This window comes from Rhineura floridana, chromosome 9 (genome assembly GCF_030035675.1).
Source record: "Rhineura floridana isolate rRhiFlo1 chromosome 9, rRhiFlo1.hap2, whole genome shotgun sequence".
Lineage (NCBI taxonomy): Eukaryota > Metazoa > Chordata > Lepidosauria > Squamata > Rhineuridae > Rhineura > Rhineura floridana.
Window position 1 is genome coordinate 82,907,757 of NC_084488.1, and position 19,081 is coordinate 82,926,837.

Consider the following 19,081-nt stretch of genomic DNA (forward strand, 5'->3'; position numbering starts at 1 on the left):
AACCGGTTGTCCCTCCTGTCAAGGGTGCCAGAGTTCTCAAGTCCCCCAGATCAGTGCAGCACTTCATTCCCGTACCAGACCCCATTAAAAAACTGACCAGAGAAGAATGGGCCCGTCCCCTTCATCCACGTCGTTCCTCATCCTTAGCCAACAAGCTCTATACCCTTGATCCGGAATTCATGTCCTTTCTGAACATCCCGGGGGTGGACCAACCTATTTCCAATCTTGTATCCCGGTCTCTCCTCCCAAAGGAAGGCGAATCACTGTTCAAGGACCCCTATGAGAGGAGGCTTGACTTTGTCTTCCGTAAGATCTATGAGGCTTCCGCTCACTCCATCCGGGCCTCTTCTACCGCCTCTATCTTCTCACGGGCTTCCATGATGTGGTTAGAGGATCTCCTTGACGACCCCAACCCGGATCCTGCCAAACTAAGGAAATGTATCCTCAAGATACACAAGGCTGCTGCCTTTGTGGCCGATGCCACGTTAGACGTTTCCCATCACGGTGCACGCGCCCTTGTGGCCAAAATTGTAGCTCGTCGTACCCTATGGCTCCAACATTGGGATGCCGATTCGACTGCCAGAACCAACTTATCCTTAGCTCCATACTCGGGATCTATGCTCTTCGGCGAGGACGCACTCAAAGCAGTCCTTGTCGACCCCAAGGACAATCGTAAACCTGCACTAGCTACGGCCAAAAGAGACGACCGCAGACCCGTGCGACGGTTTACTTCTTACCGTTCCTTCCAACCCTTTCGGAGAGGACGACCTGGTGGACGAGGACGGGATACCAGGCCTACAAATTTCCGTCCCTCCAAGGCACCCTGGCCCAGACAACACTCACAATACAGGGGCCAATACCAGAGCAGGCAGGCATATGGCAGAGGAACCCGTCAGCGCAGGCAGTTCTGACTCCATCCCCATTGGAGGCAGACTCTCCTTCTTCTCCAGCATCTGGCTAAACTTGACAAACATCTCCTGGGTCAGACTTCTCTTCACCCAGGGCTACAATATAGAATTTTGGCGGACACCACCGGACAAATTTTGCATCTCCCCCGTCTCCAGGGCACGCAAAAAGGTCATGCAGGACGCCCTACGACATCTACTAGAGATAGCCGCTACAGAGCCTGTTCCTCCATCCGAACGGCTACAAGGCGTGTACTCCGTCCTCTTTACGGTTCCCAAGCGAGACTCCTCATGGAGGGCGGTCTTAGACCTCAAGGGCCTCAACCGCTTCGTCAAATACCGCCACTTCAAGATGGAATCTCTGGCGTCTATTGTAGAGGCTCTACAACAAGGGGACTTTATCGCATCCATCGACCTGAAGTACGCTTACTTACACATCCCAATTTGCCCAGGTCACAGACGGTTCCTGAGATTTGCACTAGGCCACCTCCATTTTCAATACCGGGCCCTTCCATTCGGCCTCTCCGCGGCCCCCCGAGTTTTCACCAAAGTCATGGCCACCATGCTGGCGTATCTCCGCCTCCAGGGGGTCCATATTTATGCTTATCTCGACGACCTCCTCCTCCGAGTAGGCTCCCGGGACTTGGCCAACAGGCAGATCCAGTTCACCCTAGAGGCACTACATTCTCACGGCTGGCTGATCAATGCCGAAAAAAGTCATCTACAACCAACTCAGCGCCTCCAGCACTTAGGAGCAATACTGGACACATCCCTAGCCAGGTTCTTTCTGTCCCCAGACCGTATTGCTTCCATCACAGCCATGGCAACCTTACTTCTACATCGCCCCACAGCAGATGTCATGTTTCTGGCCCAGTTTCTCGGGGCAACGATCTCCTCCATCCACATCGTTCCGTGGGCCCGACATCATTCCAGACCTTTACAATGGGCTCTCCTACCTTTTCAAGCAGACATTTCCAGGTCCAACCATCGCGTAATTCCGCTGGGCCAATCTCTGAAGCAATCATTCCGCTGGTGGGTATCCACAACTTCCCTCACCAAGGGGACACCGTTTCGGGACCCAACCAGAGTCCTAATCACCACGGATGCCAGTCTGTCCGGCTGGGGAGCCCATTGCAACTCCACCTTTGTCCAAGGCGTGTGGTCAACCCAGGACCTAAGTCACAACATCAACTGGCTGGAGCTCAGAGTTGCTCATCTGGCTCTGACACTTCCAGCCATTATTCGCTCTACAACATGTCCTCATTCGGACGGACAATGTTTGCGTGAAATCTCACATCAACAGACAGGGGGGCACAAGGTCCAGGGCTCTGCAGGAGGAAACGACACGAATCTTCGACTGGGCCGAGTTCCACCTCCTGTCATTACGAGCAGAACACCTCAGCGGAACTCTAAACGTTACGGCCGATTGGCTCAGCAGGCGAAAGGTCCATCCGGGAGAATGGAAGCTTCATCCGGCTGTGTTCTCCCTTCTCCAGCGGTGGTTCGGCCCCCTCTCGCTGGATCTCTTCGCCTCTAGCCACAACTGCCAACTACCTCGTTACTTCTCAAGGTACCTAGAGCCAACGGCGGAAGCAGTGGATGCTCTGACGCCACCATGGCCAGACGGGCTCCTGTATGGCTTCCCGCCTATATCCCTTATAGGCAGGACATTGACAAAACTCCGACTCGAATGGACACGGATTTTACTCATAGCACCTTATTGGCCTTGCAGACCCTGGTTCTCAGACCTCCTCTCGATGTCAATGGCGGATCCTTGGACCCTCCCAATCAGGCCGAATCTTCTCTCCCAAGGTCCAGTTTGGCATCCGGACCCGAACTGGCTCAGCCTGACTTTTGAGCGGACACAGTTGAATACTGCTGGTCTTTCTCAAGGGGTCATAAACACTATTTTAGCATCAAGGCGACCGTCAACTACTCGAATCTATCAGAGTACTTGGCATGCTTTTTCCAGCTGGTGCACTTCCAAAGGTTTTTCAGCACCCCAAGCCACTGTACAGCCCGTTCTACAGTTCCTATACAGAGGCATGACATTGGGACTCAGACCGAACACCCTGCGTAGACAGGCCTCCACCATCTCGTCAATTCTGTCTGTCTCTTCATCGGCAGCACCCCTGGGCACTCACCCGCTCATCAAACGCTTCTTAAGAGGAGCTACCCACCTCTCTCCAGCGGTACGTCACCATTTTCCATCCTGGAACCTCTCCAAAGTTTTGCAGGCATTACAGCGACCTCCACTTGAGCCTCTTGCCTCAGTGCCTCTAAGACTGTTGTCTTTTAAAGTCCTTTTCCTCGTGGCTATCACTTCCGCGAGGCGGATTTCGGAGTTACAGGCCTTGTCATCGGCCCGTCATCTCTGCGTATTCCATAAGGACTCTGTAGTCCTGAGGCTGGATCCATCGTTCTGTCCTAAGGTCAACTCAATCTTCCACAGTAGCCAGGACATTGTACTTCCATCCTTTTGTCCAAAGCCGGTCCATCCCCTCGAAAAGGCCTGGCATTCGCTGGATGTTAGGAGAGCACTCAAAGTTTACCTCTCTCGCACCCAGGACATTCGACAGACAGACGCATTATTTGTATCCTTCCATCCGAGATCTTTGGGAAAAAAGGTGTCCAAATCCACTTTGTCCTGTTGGCTTCGAGCCTGTATTTCTCTTGCATATCAGTCACTTAATTTACCAGTGCCGTCTAATATCACGGCTCATTCGACCAGGTCTGCTGCCACTACGGCGGCTTTCCTAACTAATGCTCCTCTTACAGACATATGCAGGGCAGCGGTATGGGCTACCCCTAACTCCTTTGTGAAGCATTATAAGATCGATCGCTATGCTTCAGCTGACGCCTCTTTCGGGAGACGTGTCCTGCAACACGTTATTTCTGATTTGTAACTCCCTAGGAATCCCTCCCTATTAGGGGGCTACGTTGGTACATCCCAATCTGATGGCAGGCTACCTGTGGAAAATGGTCCCTTGGACCCACCTGAAGGGTGATTTTCACAGGTACGCCTGCCATCACGTCCCTCCCTTGTGGGGGATTTCTGGGGAAATTTGTTCAGTATTTTGTATATAGTTCAACCTATATGTTTCGTGCTCTGTCTGATTTTCTTTAGTTAAAACCTATTCTCATGTTGCAAGTTCTATGATATTTGCTATGTATATTTTCTTTGCTGCTGGGGCTTTTGCCCTTTGGTTACTTTCAGATTTACCACTTCGGACTCGTCATCATGAAGACTGGAGTGGGAGGGGCTCGAGCCCCAGGTTTTAACTCTAGTGCATTCTTGCCTTCGGACGCTAGATGGCAGTACTACCCCAATCTGATGGCAGGCGTACCTGTGAAAATCACCCTTCAGGTGGGTCCAAGGGACCAATCTCAGTTCAACTGGAATTCTGCAATGCCACAGGACTATGTGATCACTTTAGCTTATATTTGTGCACGTTGACTATTGCATAAAAAGGAAGAGAAGCAAACGTTGTCTTAAATTCATTGAATTTATTAGGCATTGAGCAGGATTATCTTCTACAAAGGATACAAATATCTAATTAACATCCAGACCTTTGCTGTTAACTAATTCAATCATCTATCTCTTTTCCGCAATTAATTAACCCTGGTGAGAATAGAAACAGCATCTTCTACTGGTGATTTAAGTGGTAGTTTACACCTCTGCTTCTTCCCATATGGGACACCTTTGTTACCTGGATGGGTGTTCTGATTGCCTAGAGTAGCCCTTGTGACCACTATGCTTTATCCCCTCAACTACAGCAGGAATCGTGTAACTGTTATGCCTGCTGACAATTTACTGCCTGTACCCTTTAACATTTAACACCCCTTCTACCGAGCTGTGCCCCTAATGAAATTATTCTTGGTGTTAGAAAGCATCACCTGCTAGGAAGCCTCTTTCCTGCAACTCTGCATCTCTCAGGGCCCTGAACTGTGCCACTTTTTGGATCCTCCAGGAGATTGCTTTAGACTTCCCTTTCTCAGTAGAACCTCTCTTCAACCTTTTGCTAGATCCCTTTTCCTTGTCTCCTCTTGTTTTTTTTATTTACCCTTGGGTTAATCAACACACCTTGAAGAGAACACAAGGTAGTAGAGAAACTTTTTTCTATTTTTGAACAGTATCGGGTTGGTTTTACTCCCAGCCAATAGCGCTTTTGCCTTACCTGGTTATGAAGTCTATTTTCTCACCATCATCAAGACAAAAACTGCCTCTAGATCAGAGATTATGGGAGTTGCTCATTCCCATAAAAAGGGAGTAAATTGTGCATTTTTTTGCACACAGTTACTGTAAATCATACTAATAATAGTGTTCAGATATAAATTATAAGAAAATGAACAGAAAGCAACTTGAATGTGTGTTTTGTGGGAAGTTGATTTTGACTTGATGGTTGTGGAAGAGGACATTAGTAGAAGGGAATCCTGTTTGTGGCTAAAGGTGGAGGCTCTTAGTAAAGGATTATGAACATCATCTGAGTTAAAAGCTGATGAAGATCTAATCCATCTGTCTTTTCCTTGTAACCGAGTGTATTTATACATCTTTACGCATTCAGCTTGCTTGTAAGGTTTAAAGAGTTGACTCCTTTAATAGTCTTTTAACATTTTATTAACATTCGTTTAAGGAATTACAGGCTCATGAAGGAAATACAGACTTCCTGATTCCAGAATACCGCAGCATTTTGGAGGAGGCAGAGGAGTTGCTCAAAGAACACAAAAAACAACCTACATCTCTTGAAAGACTGTATGGTTGGTTCATTAACACAATTTCCGTAATTTTCTTGTACTGTTATTTTTCCTTGTTTTGAGTGGTAATGGCTTCTTGAAAAAGAAATGTGCTACTTCAAGTTAAATCTCCCTGCTGTTTACACTTTAAAAGAGAGGTTTCAGTTTCTAGTTTGAAACACTCTGCAACATGGTGATCTCCATGCAGATGATCTGATGTGCACAGGAGCTCCCTCTTCATACAATAGGTTTTACCCCTCATTATATATATATGAAATACATATAGAGACACACTTAAATAAAAATAAATGCAGCGAAGACTGCTGGTGTACACAGATGTACCTATAAATTATGAAAAATTTTCGAAGTAAGGTTATCCCTCAGATCACGTATGGTGCAGCAGTGTGGGACTGGGAAGAAACCCATATTGCCAGTTTAGAGGTTATACAAAATAGCTTCCTGAGAAGACTTCTGTCTTTGCCTCCAGGCACCCCAGCAGCGCTGCTACGAGCAGAGATGGGCCTTCCACCGCTCAGAGCCCGTATACACTATACCCTTATTAACTTCTGGAGATCTATAAACGGCGCAACAGCCAAGTTAATACTCAATCTATGTTTTGGCCAGGCCTCATGTGTTGGGTCGTGGAACGCACGAATTGATAGTCTATACCAACTCTATCACATCTCGCCACAGGCCCTCTTCTCTTTAACTAACAAAATGAGTCTTCGTGATGCAATTTATCGACACTGTGCCTATTTAGATAGATTGACTACAATTAATTCTAAATTCTCCAAATGGTACTGGGTTTTTAAGCACGATCACGCCAGAGCATCATACCTGGCCCAGCCTATCCCTGTAAACCTTAGGCTGGCATTCACGGTGCTTCGTTTTAACACCATGCCAAACACAGTGAGGGATGGCCGCCACTCTCGGACGCCATGGTCCCATCGACTTTGCATCTGCGGAGTTCCAGAGGTAGAAGATCTACCTCATTATCTGTTGACCTGCCCCATTTATTCGCACCCTCGTGCAAAGTACTTGACAGGGCTGTTGTCACACTCGCACCTGGCTCTAGACTATGAAAAAATACACTATCTGATGTCAGACGTGGACGCCTCTATAATGCATAGGGTGTCCCTTTTTGCACTGGCAGCCCAAAAAATCCATGCAAAACATATTCAGGATTGATCGTTGAGGGGACTCCGGGCGGTTATTTTATTCTCGCACAGACTAGGCCTTTTAGCATTTAATTGATTCCAAGTGTGGTCCCCGGCCATTAAGTTTTATTGTCTTGCTAATTTTAAACGGATCGCATTGGAATTTTAGTTTTATATGTATTATTGGTGTTTATCCTTTTAAAATGGATTGTGTGTTGGTTATGCGATGGCCTTTGGCTTTGCAATAAAGTATACTACTACTATTATGAAAATACTGGACACAGCACATTCCACTGAAGTAGGTTGATTCCCTTGGTTCTATTGATTTTGCTTAGATTTCTGATATCCAGCTCATTTCACTAGAATCTAGATATTTTAGCACATGATGATTTGATGCAAAACACTTGGTAAATAACTGAAGTCTTGTACCAATAAAGTTTTCTTGATATTTTTAAAAAAACAATTTGTCAAAATAATACTGTTTGCTTTTTCCCCCCAGGTATGATTACAGATCTGTTCATTGATAAATTTAAATTCAAAGGCACTAATGTGAAAACCAAGGTACCCCTTCTCCTGGAAATTTTGGGAAGTTATGATCAAAAAACATTACTTGCCTTTTTTGATAGCGCTGCCTAAATGGCAAGAATTGGATCAGCAATCTGAAAAGAAAGTAGTGGATGCAGACAGGCATACTGGATCTTAGTGTACATCATTTAAAAATATATGTTACTGTATCTTTTTTATTTTATCAACTTTATATGCAAGTTTTGTACCTATTGTTAAAAAAAATGGCTGGTGCCAGTTGTCAAAAACAAACCTTATATGAAATCATATCCAAAATTTTTTGCTTGAATGATTGTTGGAATAGTTAGCAAAATTTACCATGAGATCAGGTACATATACTCCAACTTAGTTTTATACACAACATTTTCAAATTGTTAGCTTTTAAATAATATACTCTTGGATTCTGAATTATTTTTCTTGCATAATGAGAAAATGAAGATTGTGAAATTGTTTACAGTATTTTCTGTATATAGTTGAGCAATCCCATGATCCTGCTAGGCTGACAGGTCATATACACCCCTGCAACCCTTTTGTACCTTCATACACTTGCCCAGCGCAGGACAGAAAAAATACACTGCTCTGAAAAGCATAGAATAGAGCACCATTAGCTACATCCTCATTATCAATGGCAGTGTGGTGACAATGCCCCCATCAGCCAGCCATGGAATGAGCTAATCTGCTCATGGCAATATATAGACAATCCCAAGCCATCTCCCCTCCTCACTCCATCCTTTGTACAATACAGAAACTGCCAGCACTATGTTTGTATTATACAGCCACGAGAGTGGCTGTATACTATAGCCAGTAGGGATTTTTCGCGTTCTACCATGTTAAATGAAAATACCCACACACACACACCCTTCTGGTGCTTTGTATAGTCCCAATTCAAAACAAAAACTTACAAGTCTTATACTGTTGGATTCAGAATTGCTTGCTCTACAACCCTGAAAGTTTTCTGACTGGATCTGATTCAAATATCTGATTGGAAATTAAGCTAGAAATCTTAGCTAAAAGGTGGAGCCTGGGTAGGGAACATTTAATCTAGCCTACTTGCTTTCGGCAAGAAGGGTTTAAGTGCCTTCAGGCCAGTCACCAGAAGGCCACTGTAGGAAGAAAGGAGGCTAGTATTGTGGAGATGTTAGATGGGAGCATTCGGGAGTAAAGATGGATGCCCCTGAAGGCTGCAATTCTAAACACACGTACTAAGGGACTAAGCCTCATAGAACTGAACAGGACTTACTTCTGAGTAGATATAGTTTGGATTGTGCTGCTGGTAAAGCTTGACTAGGGATCCTTTGCAAAGACATCCATATCCAAGCAGGGTTGGCAACCCCCTGCATGGAGTGACCTGCCCTTATTTTTTAATGTGGCTGCTCCAAACTTCTTTACAGATTTGACTCTTCACTTCAGAAAGAGATCTGAGAAAATGAGTAAGAGTACAAAGATTCTCTACCCTTCTGTGGGCTGCTATAAACTCACTTTGACAGCCAACCCAATTCCAGTGAGTAATAATTGACAGAGAGAAAACACAGGCAGCAGCTTTGGGAACAACAACTGCAGCCACACTTTCAAATATGTGAATTCTCTTTTATCACTATTGGGCAATAAACAAACTGCCATGCAACCAACAAGGTGCATCATCAATGGGTTTTAGGGGGTTGACCTGAGCCCATGCAACCACTGCTGTTGCTTCTCTGGATGTAAGGGAGTGAGGTTAAAGGTAAATGAAATGCAAACAAAAAATGAAAAACAAAATACAGTGATGCTTTCCTAAATGCAATACCATACCAAACACAACAAGATTCCTATGAGTAAGGTAGACAACTTAGCATCCCACAACCAGTCAGGATTCATAACCAAAAACCAAAACTAAAAAAATCCTTGCAGCCAGTCAGTTAATGCAGAATGCTGTGGCATGATTGCTGACATGAGTGAGATCCTATCAGCACATAATACCTCTGCTCTGAAATCTGCATTGGTTGCTGATTTGCTACCAGGCCAAGTTCAAGCTGTGCTTTCCATGTTATGGGTGCCACATAGTACTTGCTCTGCTCTTGTAAGAAATCAGTCCTGTAAAGTGGCAGCATTTTGGATACTCTGTTCATAGGGTTTTTGTGATAAGAGGTATTCAGAGGTGGTTTACCACTGCCTTCCTCTGACTTTGGACACATATCATACTTTGGACACATAATGAGAAGACATGATTCACTGGAAAAGACAGTACAGAAAAACAGAAGGAAGTAGAAAAAGAGGAAGACTAAACAGATGGATTGATTATATAAAGGAAGCCACAGACCTGAACTTACAAGATCTGAGCAGGGTGGTTCATGACAGAGGTCACTGATTCATAGGGTCGCCATAAGTCAAAATTGACTTGAAGGCACATAACAACAACAACGAAGTGGCAGCACCTACGCTTTGGAACTCCTTGCCTATTGACATTAGGCAGACGCCTCTTTTCAGCACCTGCTAAAATCACTTTTGTTTAAGCAAGCCTATCCACGCATATATCCATCTACCTGTGTGAGTTTCTGCAAGACCTGCTCCCTGCATTTCTGGCTGATTTCCACCTGGCCTGGAAGGGCAGGGCCCTGTCTTTCTCCAGCTACAAAAGCAGCAACTGCTGAAGGGGCCAGAGACCATCTACCTGTGTGAGTTTCTGCAAGACCTGCTCCCTGCATTTCTGGCTGATTTCCACCTGGCCTGGAAGGGCGGGGCCCTGTCTCTCTCCAGCCACAAAAGGAGCAACTGCTGAGGGGGCCAGAGACCATCTACCTGTGTGAGTTTCTGCAAGACCTGCTCCCTGCATTTCTGGCTGATTTCCACCTGGCCTGGAAGGGCGGGGCCCTGTCTCTCTCCAGCCACAAAAGCAGCAACTGCTGAGGGGGCCAGAGACCATGTGTGTGTATGTGTGTGTGAATCTGCTGCTCGGGATGTCTATAGACTACTGGGGTTTTGTTTTGTATTATATGTTATATTTTACTCTATGTTATATTTTAGTCTATGTACGCCGCCTAGAGTGGCCGTTAATTCGGCCAGATAGGCGGCCTAGAAATAAAATTTTATTATTATTATTATTATTATTATATAAAAGCTATTGTGTTTTTAAATCTGTTTAACTCTGTTGGTTTTATTAATTTGAATGTTTTTCAATACGTCTTTGTTTTTGCCAATAATTTTATTGTTTTAATTCTTTTTGTAAACTGCTTTGACATTTTTTACAATAAAGCAGTATATAACTGTTGTAAATAAAATACATACATAAATTTTGGAGTCACAGCTTTTAAAAATGTTTTTAAAGAAGTTTTGTTTTAATATATTTTAAATTCTGTTTTTATGATTTTTAAAGTGTTTTTAGTGCTTTTGTTTGCTCCCTGGGCTCCTACTGAGAGGAAGGGCGTGGGATATAAATCAAATAATAAATAAAAATAAATAAATAAACTTCATTCACCCAACCCAAAATTCAGAATCATGCCACTTTAAGCTGTTTTGCAACTGTTTATACTTGTTTTATGGTTATTGGTTTTTAAAGACATTTAATTCTTATTGTGAGCTGCCTTGTTTTCCAATCACTAACGCTACCTCACAGGGCTGTTGGAAAGACCCCCCCACACACACACACACTTATAAAAAATACACCCCATATAATAGTTTATTATCAAACCAGTTGGTCATTGCAGAACATTTTTTTAAAATCAGTATTAATTTCCTACACAATAAAAAATGTAATACCTAGGTAAGCCTTGGATAATTGCTTTAAAAATAGGATTGGAGGGGGAGGGAAAGATTTACAACACAAACACAATTCTTTGTTATGTTTACTCAGAAGTCCCATTAATTTGCAGCACAATCCTAACCATGTCTACTCAGAAGTAAATCCTAATGAATTCAATGGGCTTTACTCCAGGTACATGGGATTAGCATTCCTTTACTCCCAGTAAAGCAAGTATTGGATTAAATACTTTCATATTGCCAAGGTTTTCAAAGCACTGCCCTCTCCAACAGCCCAGGGTCTGACTCTTGCACACAAGAGAAAAAAAACTTTAAGCCATATTCTTACTCAACTGAAGATCTCAAAACCACCATTTTCTGATGTTGCAATGAAGCCTAAGCACTGCCTGGGTCAACAAATCACAACCCTTGCTTCACTTATTGGCTACAATCCTGAAAGGGCAGGGTTAAGAGCTGCTATACAGATCCGTTAAACAGATTAAACAGTTGCGGTGTGTGTGTGACATTTTGGTGTATATCTCGGGAACCAGACCACCTAGGAACTTAATTTTTAAAAAAAATTGAAGCTGAGAGTCCGGAGATTAAGGAAAGTTAGTCAGAGACCCAGAGGGGACCCCCAAAACCAGAAACTCCCGCTGGAAATCGGACACCTGGTAACCCTACTCCATCTTGCACCACCTTATTGACTGCACCTGGGTGGGCTGCACCCCCCCCCCGCTCCCGCCTTGTTATGCCGCTGCATTACTGTGGATGATAACGTCACGCAAGCACAGTAGAAACCAGGAGTTCTTTAGTTTCCCTCCCCTTCTCATTACTTAGGGGAAGCAGGGGAAGTCTTCTGCTCCTGTGATTGATGGGCGACAGACGTGTGCCTCACACTTCCCTTGTGCTGTGTGTGAGGAGGCACGAGGGAGGAAATGGAGAGCCAGATGGTCAGGAGAGAGAGAGAGAGAGAGAGAGAGAGAGAGAGAGAGAGAGAGATGGTGGAGGGAGAAAGCCGGAGGGCAAGGATGATGGAGGAGAAGGCAGCAGCAGAATGGAGGTGAGTGATGGTAATGTGTGTGTATGTGTTCCCACCCCTGCTGTCTCCCGCAGCCTGCCCTGCTTAGTCAATCGTCCAGCCACCCCCTATCCTTAAATGGGTTTATAAATAACAAACACTACTCAAATACTTTTTGTTTGGAGTGTGTGTGGCTGTTTGACCTGTGCTCATAACATTGCTGTAGTTATTTTGAGACTCTTTGTAACACTTTAATCTTGAATCTAGCTCTTGGTAGTTTAATCTTAAATTTCTCTCTCTCACACACACACACACACACACACACACACACACTCTCTCTCTCTCACACACACACACACTCATAGATTTGATGGCTAAGCATTGGCAACATAAGCCTTTGCTGTATAGGGAAGAGGCATTTTCCTCTTCATCTTTTGCAGACAACAGAAGGTCTTCATCAAACATTTGCAGGGGCATCAAACATTTGCAGTTAGTGTAATACCATATTACACTAATGAGGTGGCCACATGGTTTTTCTGTTTGTGACCAGTAGTGCAGTAACAAACTAAAAAGTGCAGGGTCTCTTCATGATAGTCACAGCTGCGCCCCTCCTTTTTTTGCTGCTGGGTTGAGAATAAGATGCTTTTTAATGCCTTCTCCCATAACAATAGATGTCCCTAGGATAAGCACAAAAGAGGAGAGTATTAGCTACTGAAAAGAGTATTCTCAGTAACTGACTCACCTTTCACTCTGATTGGCTCCAATCAGCAGGAAAGGACAAGAAAGCGTGTTAGAAGACTCTTCTCAGTAGCTAACACACCGGAAAGGACAAGAAAGCATGTTAGAAGACTCTTCTCAGTAGCTAACACACTCCCCTTTCATGCTGGACACATGGGGACCCTGCTGGGACTCTGCTCCCAAAAACGTAAGGGGTCTAAGACCCCCAGAGACCCTGGATGACTACATTACTGTTTGTGACTTAAATGAAAAAATCCTCCTGCATCCGTACACTGCAATGTAGCGTTCATCCCCCCACCCATGCTCTCTCCCCCCGCCTGCATCTCCAGTCGCTTAGTTGCTCTCCCCCTGCCTGGTGTGTATGTGAGAGAGAGAAAGAGAGAATGATAGTGAGTGTTCATGCATGTGTATGTGTGAGAGACATTTTTCTCTCCAGATTCAAGCAGTGGAGAAGTCTGGCTCATTTTCAGTCACTTCCCTAGTACAGAAGTGATAGTTGTCTAGATAACACAAAAATATAGGATTTTAGCATAGCTTTAACAGGACAATAACATATCCACCCAAAAGCAAAAGGTAGCAGCAACGATTAAGATCCTTTTTAATGCCTTCTCCCATAACAATAGATGTTCCTAGGATAAGCACAAAATAGGAGAGTATTAGCTACTGAAAAGAGTCTTCTCTGTGACTGACTCATCTCCTTTCACTCTGGCTCCAATCAGCAGGAAAGGACAAGAAAGCATGTTAGAAGACTCTTCTCAGTAGCTAACACACTCGCCTTTCATGCTGATTGGTTCATAAGATGCTGGACACATAGGGACCCTGCTGGGACTCTGCTCCCAAAAACATAAGGGGTCTAAGACCCCCTGAGATCCTGGACTGTTTGTGAGTAAGAACCAACTGTCAGAGTTCTAAAAGCCAGACTCATAGCTGCTGGGCTTGGCTAATCAGGGGGCCACACCCACACCAGACTTTGATTTCACTTGAGACAGTCATTGCTTCAATCATAGAATCCTGGGAAGTGTAATTTGTGAAGGATGCTGAGAGGAGACTCCTGTTTCACCAAGAGAGCTCCAGTGGCCAGACTGGGTTAACAGTCAGCCACTCTGATTGAAGGTCTGTGAGGGGAACAGAGCATCTCCTAGCAACTCTCAGCACCCTTCACTAACTACACTTCCCAGGATTCTTTGAGAAAAGCCATGACTGTCCAAACTGAAATAAAGGTCTGGTGTGGATGTGGCAAGGGACAGCTTTTGTTTCAGTTTGTGTGGGAGGCTACATGTGCCTGCTGTAGAATACAAAGATGGGGAAAACGCTGAAAAGCAACGATACTGTTCACAATGTTTTCCTTTTGGAAGGGAAAGGGGCTTCCCTTCTGCCCAGTGCCCACCCACCCAATCTTCTCCCCCTCCCCTCCCTGTCCCTTCCCCAGGTCAGTGTTGGACTACGACCTGGAAGACCAGGATTCGACTCCCCACACAGCCATGAAGCTCACTGGGTCACCTTCGGCCAGTCACTACCTCTCAGCCTCAGAGGAAGGCAATGGTAAAATCACCTCTGAATATTGTTTCATAGGGTCAACATAAGTCGAGATCGACTTGAAGGCAGTCCATTTCCATTTTCTAACATGATTGCACAGAAATAAATCCCATTGAACTCAAAAAGTATGCAAATGATCAAACCCACCCTCCCTTCTCCTCCCTCCTATCCCCTCTCTTGTCCCTTCCCTCCCCCTTCCTTTGCTCCTCCCTTCCCATCCCCTTCCCATCTCCTCCTTCCCCTTTCCCATCCTCCCCCTCCCCTTCCTCCTCCCCATGATCAGTTTTACCTATCTTAAGCATGATTGCACTGATGTAAATACTACAGAACTCTATGAGCATGCAAATGATCAAACCTGCCCCCCTTTCTCTGCCCCCCAATACACTCTTTCCCCTTACCCCTCCCCTCCTCCTCCCCCATGGTTAGTTTTTCCTATCCTAACCATGATTGCATAGGAGTAAATTCCATTGAACTCAATAAGCATGTAAATGATCAGACCTGGATTCCCCCTCCTTCCCCTCTCCCCTCCCTCTTCCGCTCCCCTCTTCCTCCTCCCCTGCCCACTGCAGCCCTCCCTCCCACCCAGTCAGTTTTTCCTATCCTAAGCATGATTGCATGGGAGTAAATCACAATGAATTCAATAAACATGCAAATGATCAAACCTGTCCTTCTCCTCCCCTCCCTGCCCTGCCTGCTCCCATCGCAGTCCTCCCCTCTGCCTTTCCTCCCCTCCCTCCTCCCCCCCTTCCCATCCCCTGTGGTCAGTTCCACTTACCCTAAGCATGATTGCAGGGGAGTAAATCCCACTGAACTCAATAAGCATGCAAATGATCAATCCATTCTCAGCAAACTTGCTCCCGGATTTAAAAAAGCAGGGAAATTCACTGATAAGCAAAAAACCTTGTGGTTTAAGAATGTACCTATAGCCCACAGATATTTCTATCAAACTTTAAAAAGCAGGGAAATTGGGCAGCTATAGTGAATGCACCAGGGGAGTAGGAGACCTGAACTGCTCTCTGAGATATTGTACTGCCCTACAAATTTGTCAAAATGCAAACACAATTTGGGTTGGTCTTTCACAGTCCAATCCACTTGCTGTGTAGCTTAGAAGAATTTGGTATCATGTGCCTCTGAGCATATGGTGAGTGGTGGCAACACCTGCAATCAGCCCAAATAATAGGAAAAAGACATGTGCTGTGCTGATCTTGTTTTAGCAGGAAGGAAGCAACATTATTAAGACAGTTGATATAGTTCAGATGGTCACTTTAAATATATCTGATTTACTTTGCAATTTTAGTGAAGTTTCCTATAGGAAATCATTTTATTTTGTTTCTATTTCTTTGAATATGTGAAGTACAGCAACACTTTGCAAACTTTACACTAAAAAACCCCCAAACATAATTGTGAAATAATGGCACTGACTTCTGCAGAATAGTCTCCAGTGGACCTCAGGAGTGTCTCAATTTGCACAAGATAAAACAGTGGGAGGTGAAATATATTCTAGCAAAATTCTGCGTGTGTTCTATGTTTTTAATTGACTGTGCCCAACTTGCCTTAAATGAAGTGGTTTAAACATAGCAGGCTGAAAACATGCATCCTCTTTTTTCCAACAGCTAAGAGTCATTGCTAAAGTAGCAACATATTGTAATCAGTCTGATTTTACATCAAACTGCAGTTCCAGATTCAACTGTTAATGCACCCAAAACAGAAACAGAACATAACCAACAATTTGAAACACAAAAGGCTATCTTCACCATCATATGACATTGACCAATAAATATGCTTTGAAATTAATAAAAATAAATTTGACACAGATTTCTAGGATGAATAATGAGGGAAATAAAATTTTCTAGTTTAGATTCTGTGTAGAAACATTAGTAACACAGGAAAGAAGCAAAGTAAGAAGAACACCAACAAACATACAAAAATATAATTCTCTATCTTTGGAGATGGCAGGTGTGGCCACCACTCACCATATGCTCAGAGGCACATGTTACCAAATTCTTCCAAGCTACACAGGAAGTGGATTGGACTGTGAAAGACCAACCCAAATTATGTTTGCATTTTAACAAATTTGTAGGGCAGTACAATATCTCAGAGAGGAGGTCACGTCTCCCGCTCCCCTGGTGCATTCACTATAGCTGCCCAATTTCTCTGCTTTTTAAAGTTTGATAGAAATATCTGTGGGCTATAGGTATATTCTTAAATGGCAAGGTTTTTTGCTTATTAGTGAATATAGTACTATACATACTGTGGGTTATAGATGATTATGTATATGAAAAGGAAATCACTATTTATTGAAAATGTAAGTAGATGAATGCGTCTAGTAATTCATAATCCCTTCTGTAAATAAAATTTCTAAATGGCATGAGACTCTGAAATATATTGAATGTGATGTAATATAACAGATGTAGTGAGCATTTAAAATGTTTTAAAGTCACAACATTATGTTTCCATTGGGTGGAGAAGGTGGTATTGCTCAGTATTCATATTGGAGGCAATACACGCTTGTGACAGTTGCAAGCAGCATGCCTGTTGCAGTTGTTGCAGAAGAACTTTCTGGAAGAAGAGAATATAATATCGGTGCAGCAAAAATGAAGCCTTGATGAAAGGTGCTTCTCGAAAGGCATAGCAATTGTACAGTAATAAAAACTGAATGTCTGTAGAGCTTTAGGTTGATGTAAGGTAGTCTAATTTTTTAAGGTTAGTAGAATTATAAAGGAAGATAAATTGAGCAACAACTTCAGAAATGTATAGTCAGATTGCTGAACCCTGGCACAAATGCAGAGAACAAAATTTTAAAATGATGCTTCTTTCCTCAAGTTCAGTTAAGGAATTGGGGATGGAGTGAGGAGGTGGAGTGAAAGTGCCTCTGGGGCACATTCCAGGATGAGAGGGAGATGGTAGCTTAGAGCTATCTTAAGGCTAGGTGGGGAACATACACGTTTGGTAAAAGCATGCCTGAATCTCTTTCAAGCAAAATAACCAGAAAAAATAGTTTCTGTGGAAGGTTGCATGTGTACCTACAGAGGAAGATACATCTGAAACGAGGACAAGGGCACATTCACACTGCACATTATACAGTACAGCTGTAGGAAGGCTTCAGTCCTACTTTTCTTCCAAGGAGCTTAGGGAAGCATATGTGAGGTTAATATATTTGATTATCTTATAAGGTATCTTACAAGTATTCTGTGAGCCAATCGGCATTAAAGGAAGAGTCTTCTAAGATGCTTCCTTATCATTTCCTGCTGATTTGAGTCAATTGGAGTTAAAGGAGGCAAGTCAGCCATTGAGAAGACTCTTTTCAGTAGCTAACACCTCCCTTTCATGCTCATTGGCTACTAGGGACATCTGTTGCTGCAGGAAAAAGCATTAACAAGGATCTCTCAACCCAGCAGCAAAAAAAAGGGGGAGGGGCATGGTTGTGACTAGCATGAAGGATTTTAATCAAATCGGTAATGATTTGAAACGAACGCTGATTAAAGTTAAAGAGGAAAGGACATAAGCGGGACTACAGCTGAATGTCAAGAAGACTAAAGTAATGACAACAGAAGATTTATGCAACTTTAAAGTTGACAATGAGGACATTGAACTTATTTAATTTATTTATTATTTGATTTATATCCTGCCCTTTCTCCCAGTAGGAGCCCAGGGCAGCAAACAAAGGCACTAAAAACACTTTACAACATAAAAACAGACTTTAAAATACATCTTTAAAAACATTTTTTTAAAAGCTCTGAAGACATCTTTTTTAAAAAGTTAAAAACCATGTTTTTTAAAAAGGTTTAAAAAACATATTAAAAAGCAATTCCAACACAGACACAGACTGTGATATGGTCTCATCTTAAAAGGCTTGTTGAACTTGTCAAGGAGAACTATCACTAGAAGCTAAAATGATGAAACAGGTTGTCATACTTTGGACACATAATGAGAAGACATGATTCACTAGAAAAGACAATAATGCTGGGAAAAACAGAAGGGAGTAGAAAAAGAGGAAGGCCAAACGAGATGGACTGATTCCAGAAAGAAAGCCACAGACCTGAACTTACAAGATCTGAATAGGGTGGTTCATGACAGATGCTTAAACAGATGGTTTAATTTGTTCTAACACCCAATTTGTCTTTTTCCCAGTCCATGTTATGCGCAAAGCTCTCCTCCAACACCACGTTTCAGATGAGCTGATTTTTCTCTTATTCGCTTTTTTCACTGTCCAACTTTCACATCCATACATAGAGATCGGGTATACCACGGTCTGAATGATCCTGACTTTAGTGTTCAGTGATACATCTTTCCATTTGAGGACCTTTTCTAGTTCTCTCCTAGCTGCCCTCCGCAGCCCTAGCCTTCTTCTGATTTCTTGACTATTATCTCCATTTTCGTTAATGACTGTGTCTTCAACACTCTCAAACCCCCTCACCACGTTAAAGTGTGCATCCTAGAGGGGGGGAGGGTCTGAATTCTAACCTGTCCTTATTTGCCCTTGAGCAACCATTTTATTGACAGCCGACGGAGGCGTCTCCCGTCCCCACGTGACCTCCTCGGCAGCCCGCTCACCCTCCCCCGCCCTTACTGTGTTAGTTTTGAGCTCCGCCTGCCGCGTTTCGTCGCCTCCGAGCGCTTTTCGATCCTCGCAAGCCTCCGTGGCAGCGGTGACGTCAGAAACAGCCGCTCTTCCATTGGCGGATTCAATCGTCGCGGGCTACTTGAACGGCGAA

The 19,081-nt window shown here is 43.8% G+C and overlaps 1 protein-coding gene across 2 annotated transcripts in view; it reads left to right on the plus strand.

Annotated features, from left to right (window-relative positions):
- BBS7 (Bardet-Biedl syndrome 7) overlaps nucleotides 1–7,612 on the plus strand; it is a 37,346-nt gene extending 29,734 nt beyond the window's left edge. Inside the window, exons 18-19 of one of the 2 annotated variants that reach the window (XM_061585198.1) lie at nucleotides 5,540–5,658; nucleotides 7,296–7,408. In XM_061585198.1, coding sequence (XP_061441182.1) covers nucleotides 5,540–5,658; nucleotides 7,296–7,320 — 144 coding nt within the window. In that variant the 3' untranslated portion in view covers nucleotides 7,321–7,408. Of the gene's footprint in view, nucleotides 1–5,539; nucleotides 5,664–7,295 lie in introns of both variants that reach the window. The other variant, XM_061585197.1, reaches the window with a different exon arrangement.
- Nucleotides 7,613–19,081: the final 11,469 nt, after the last annotated feature.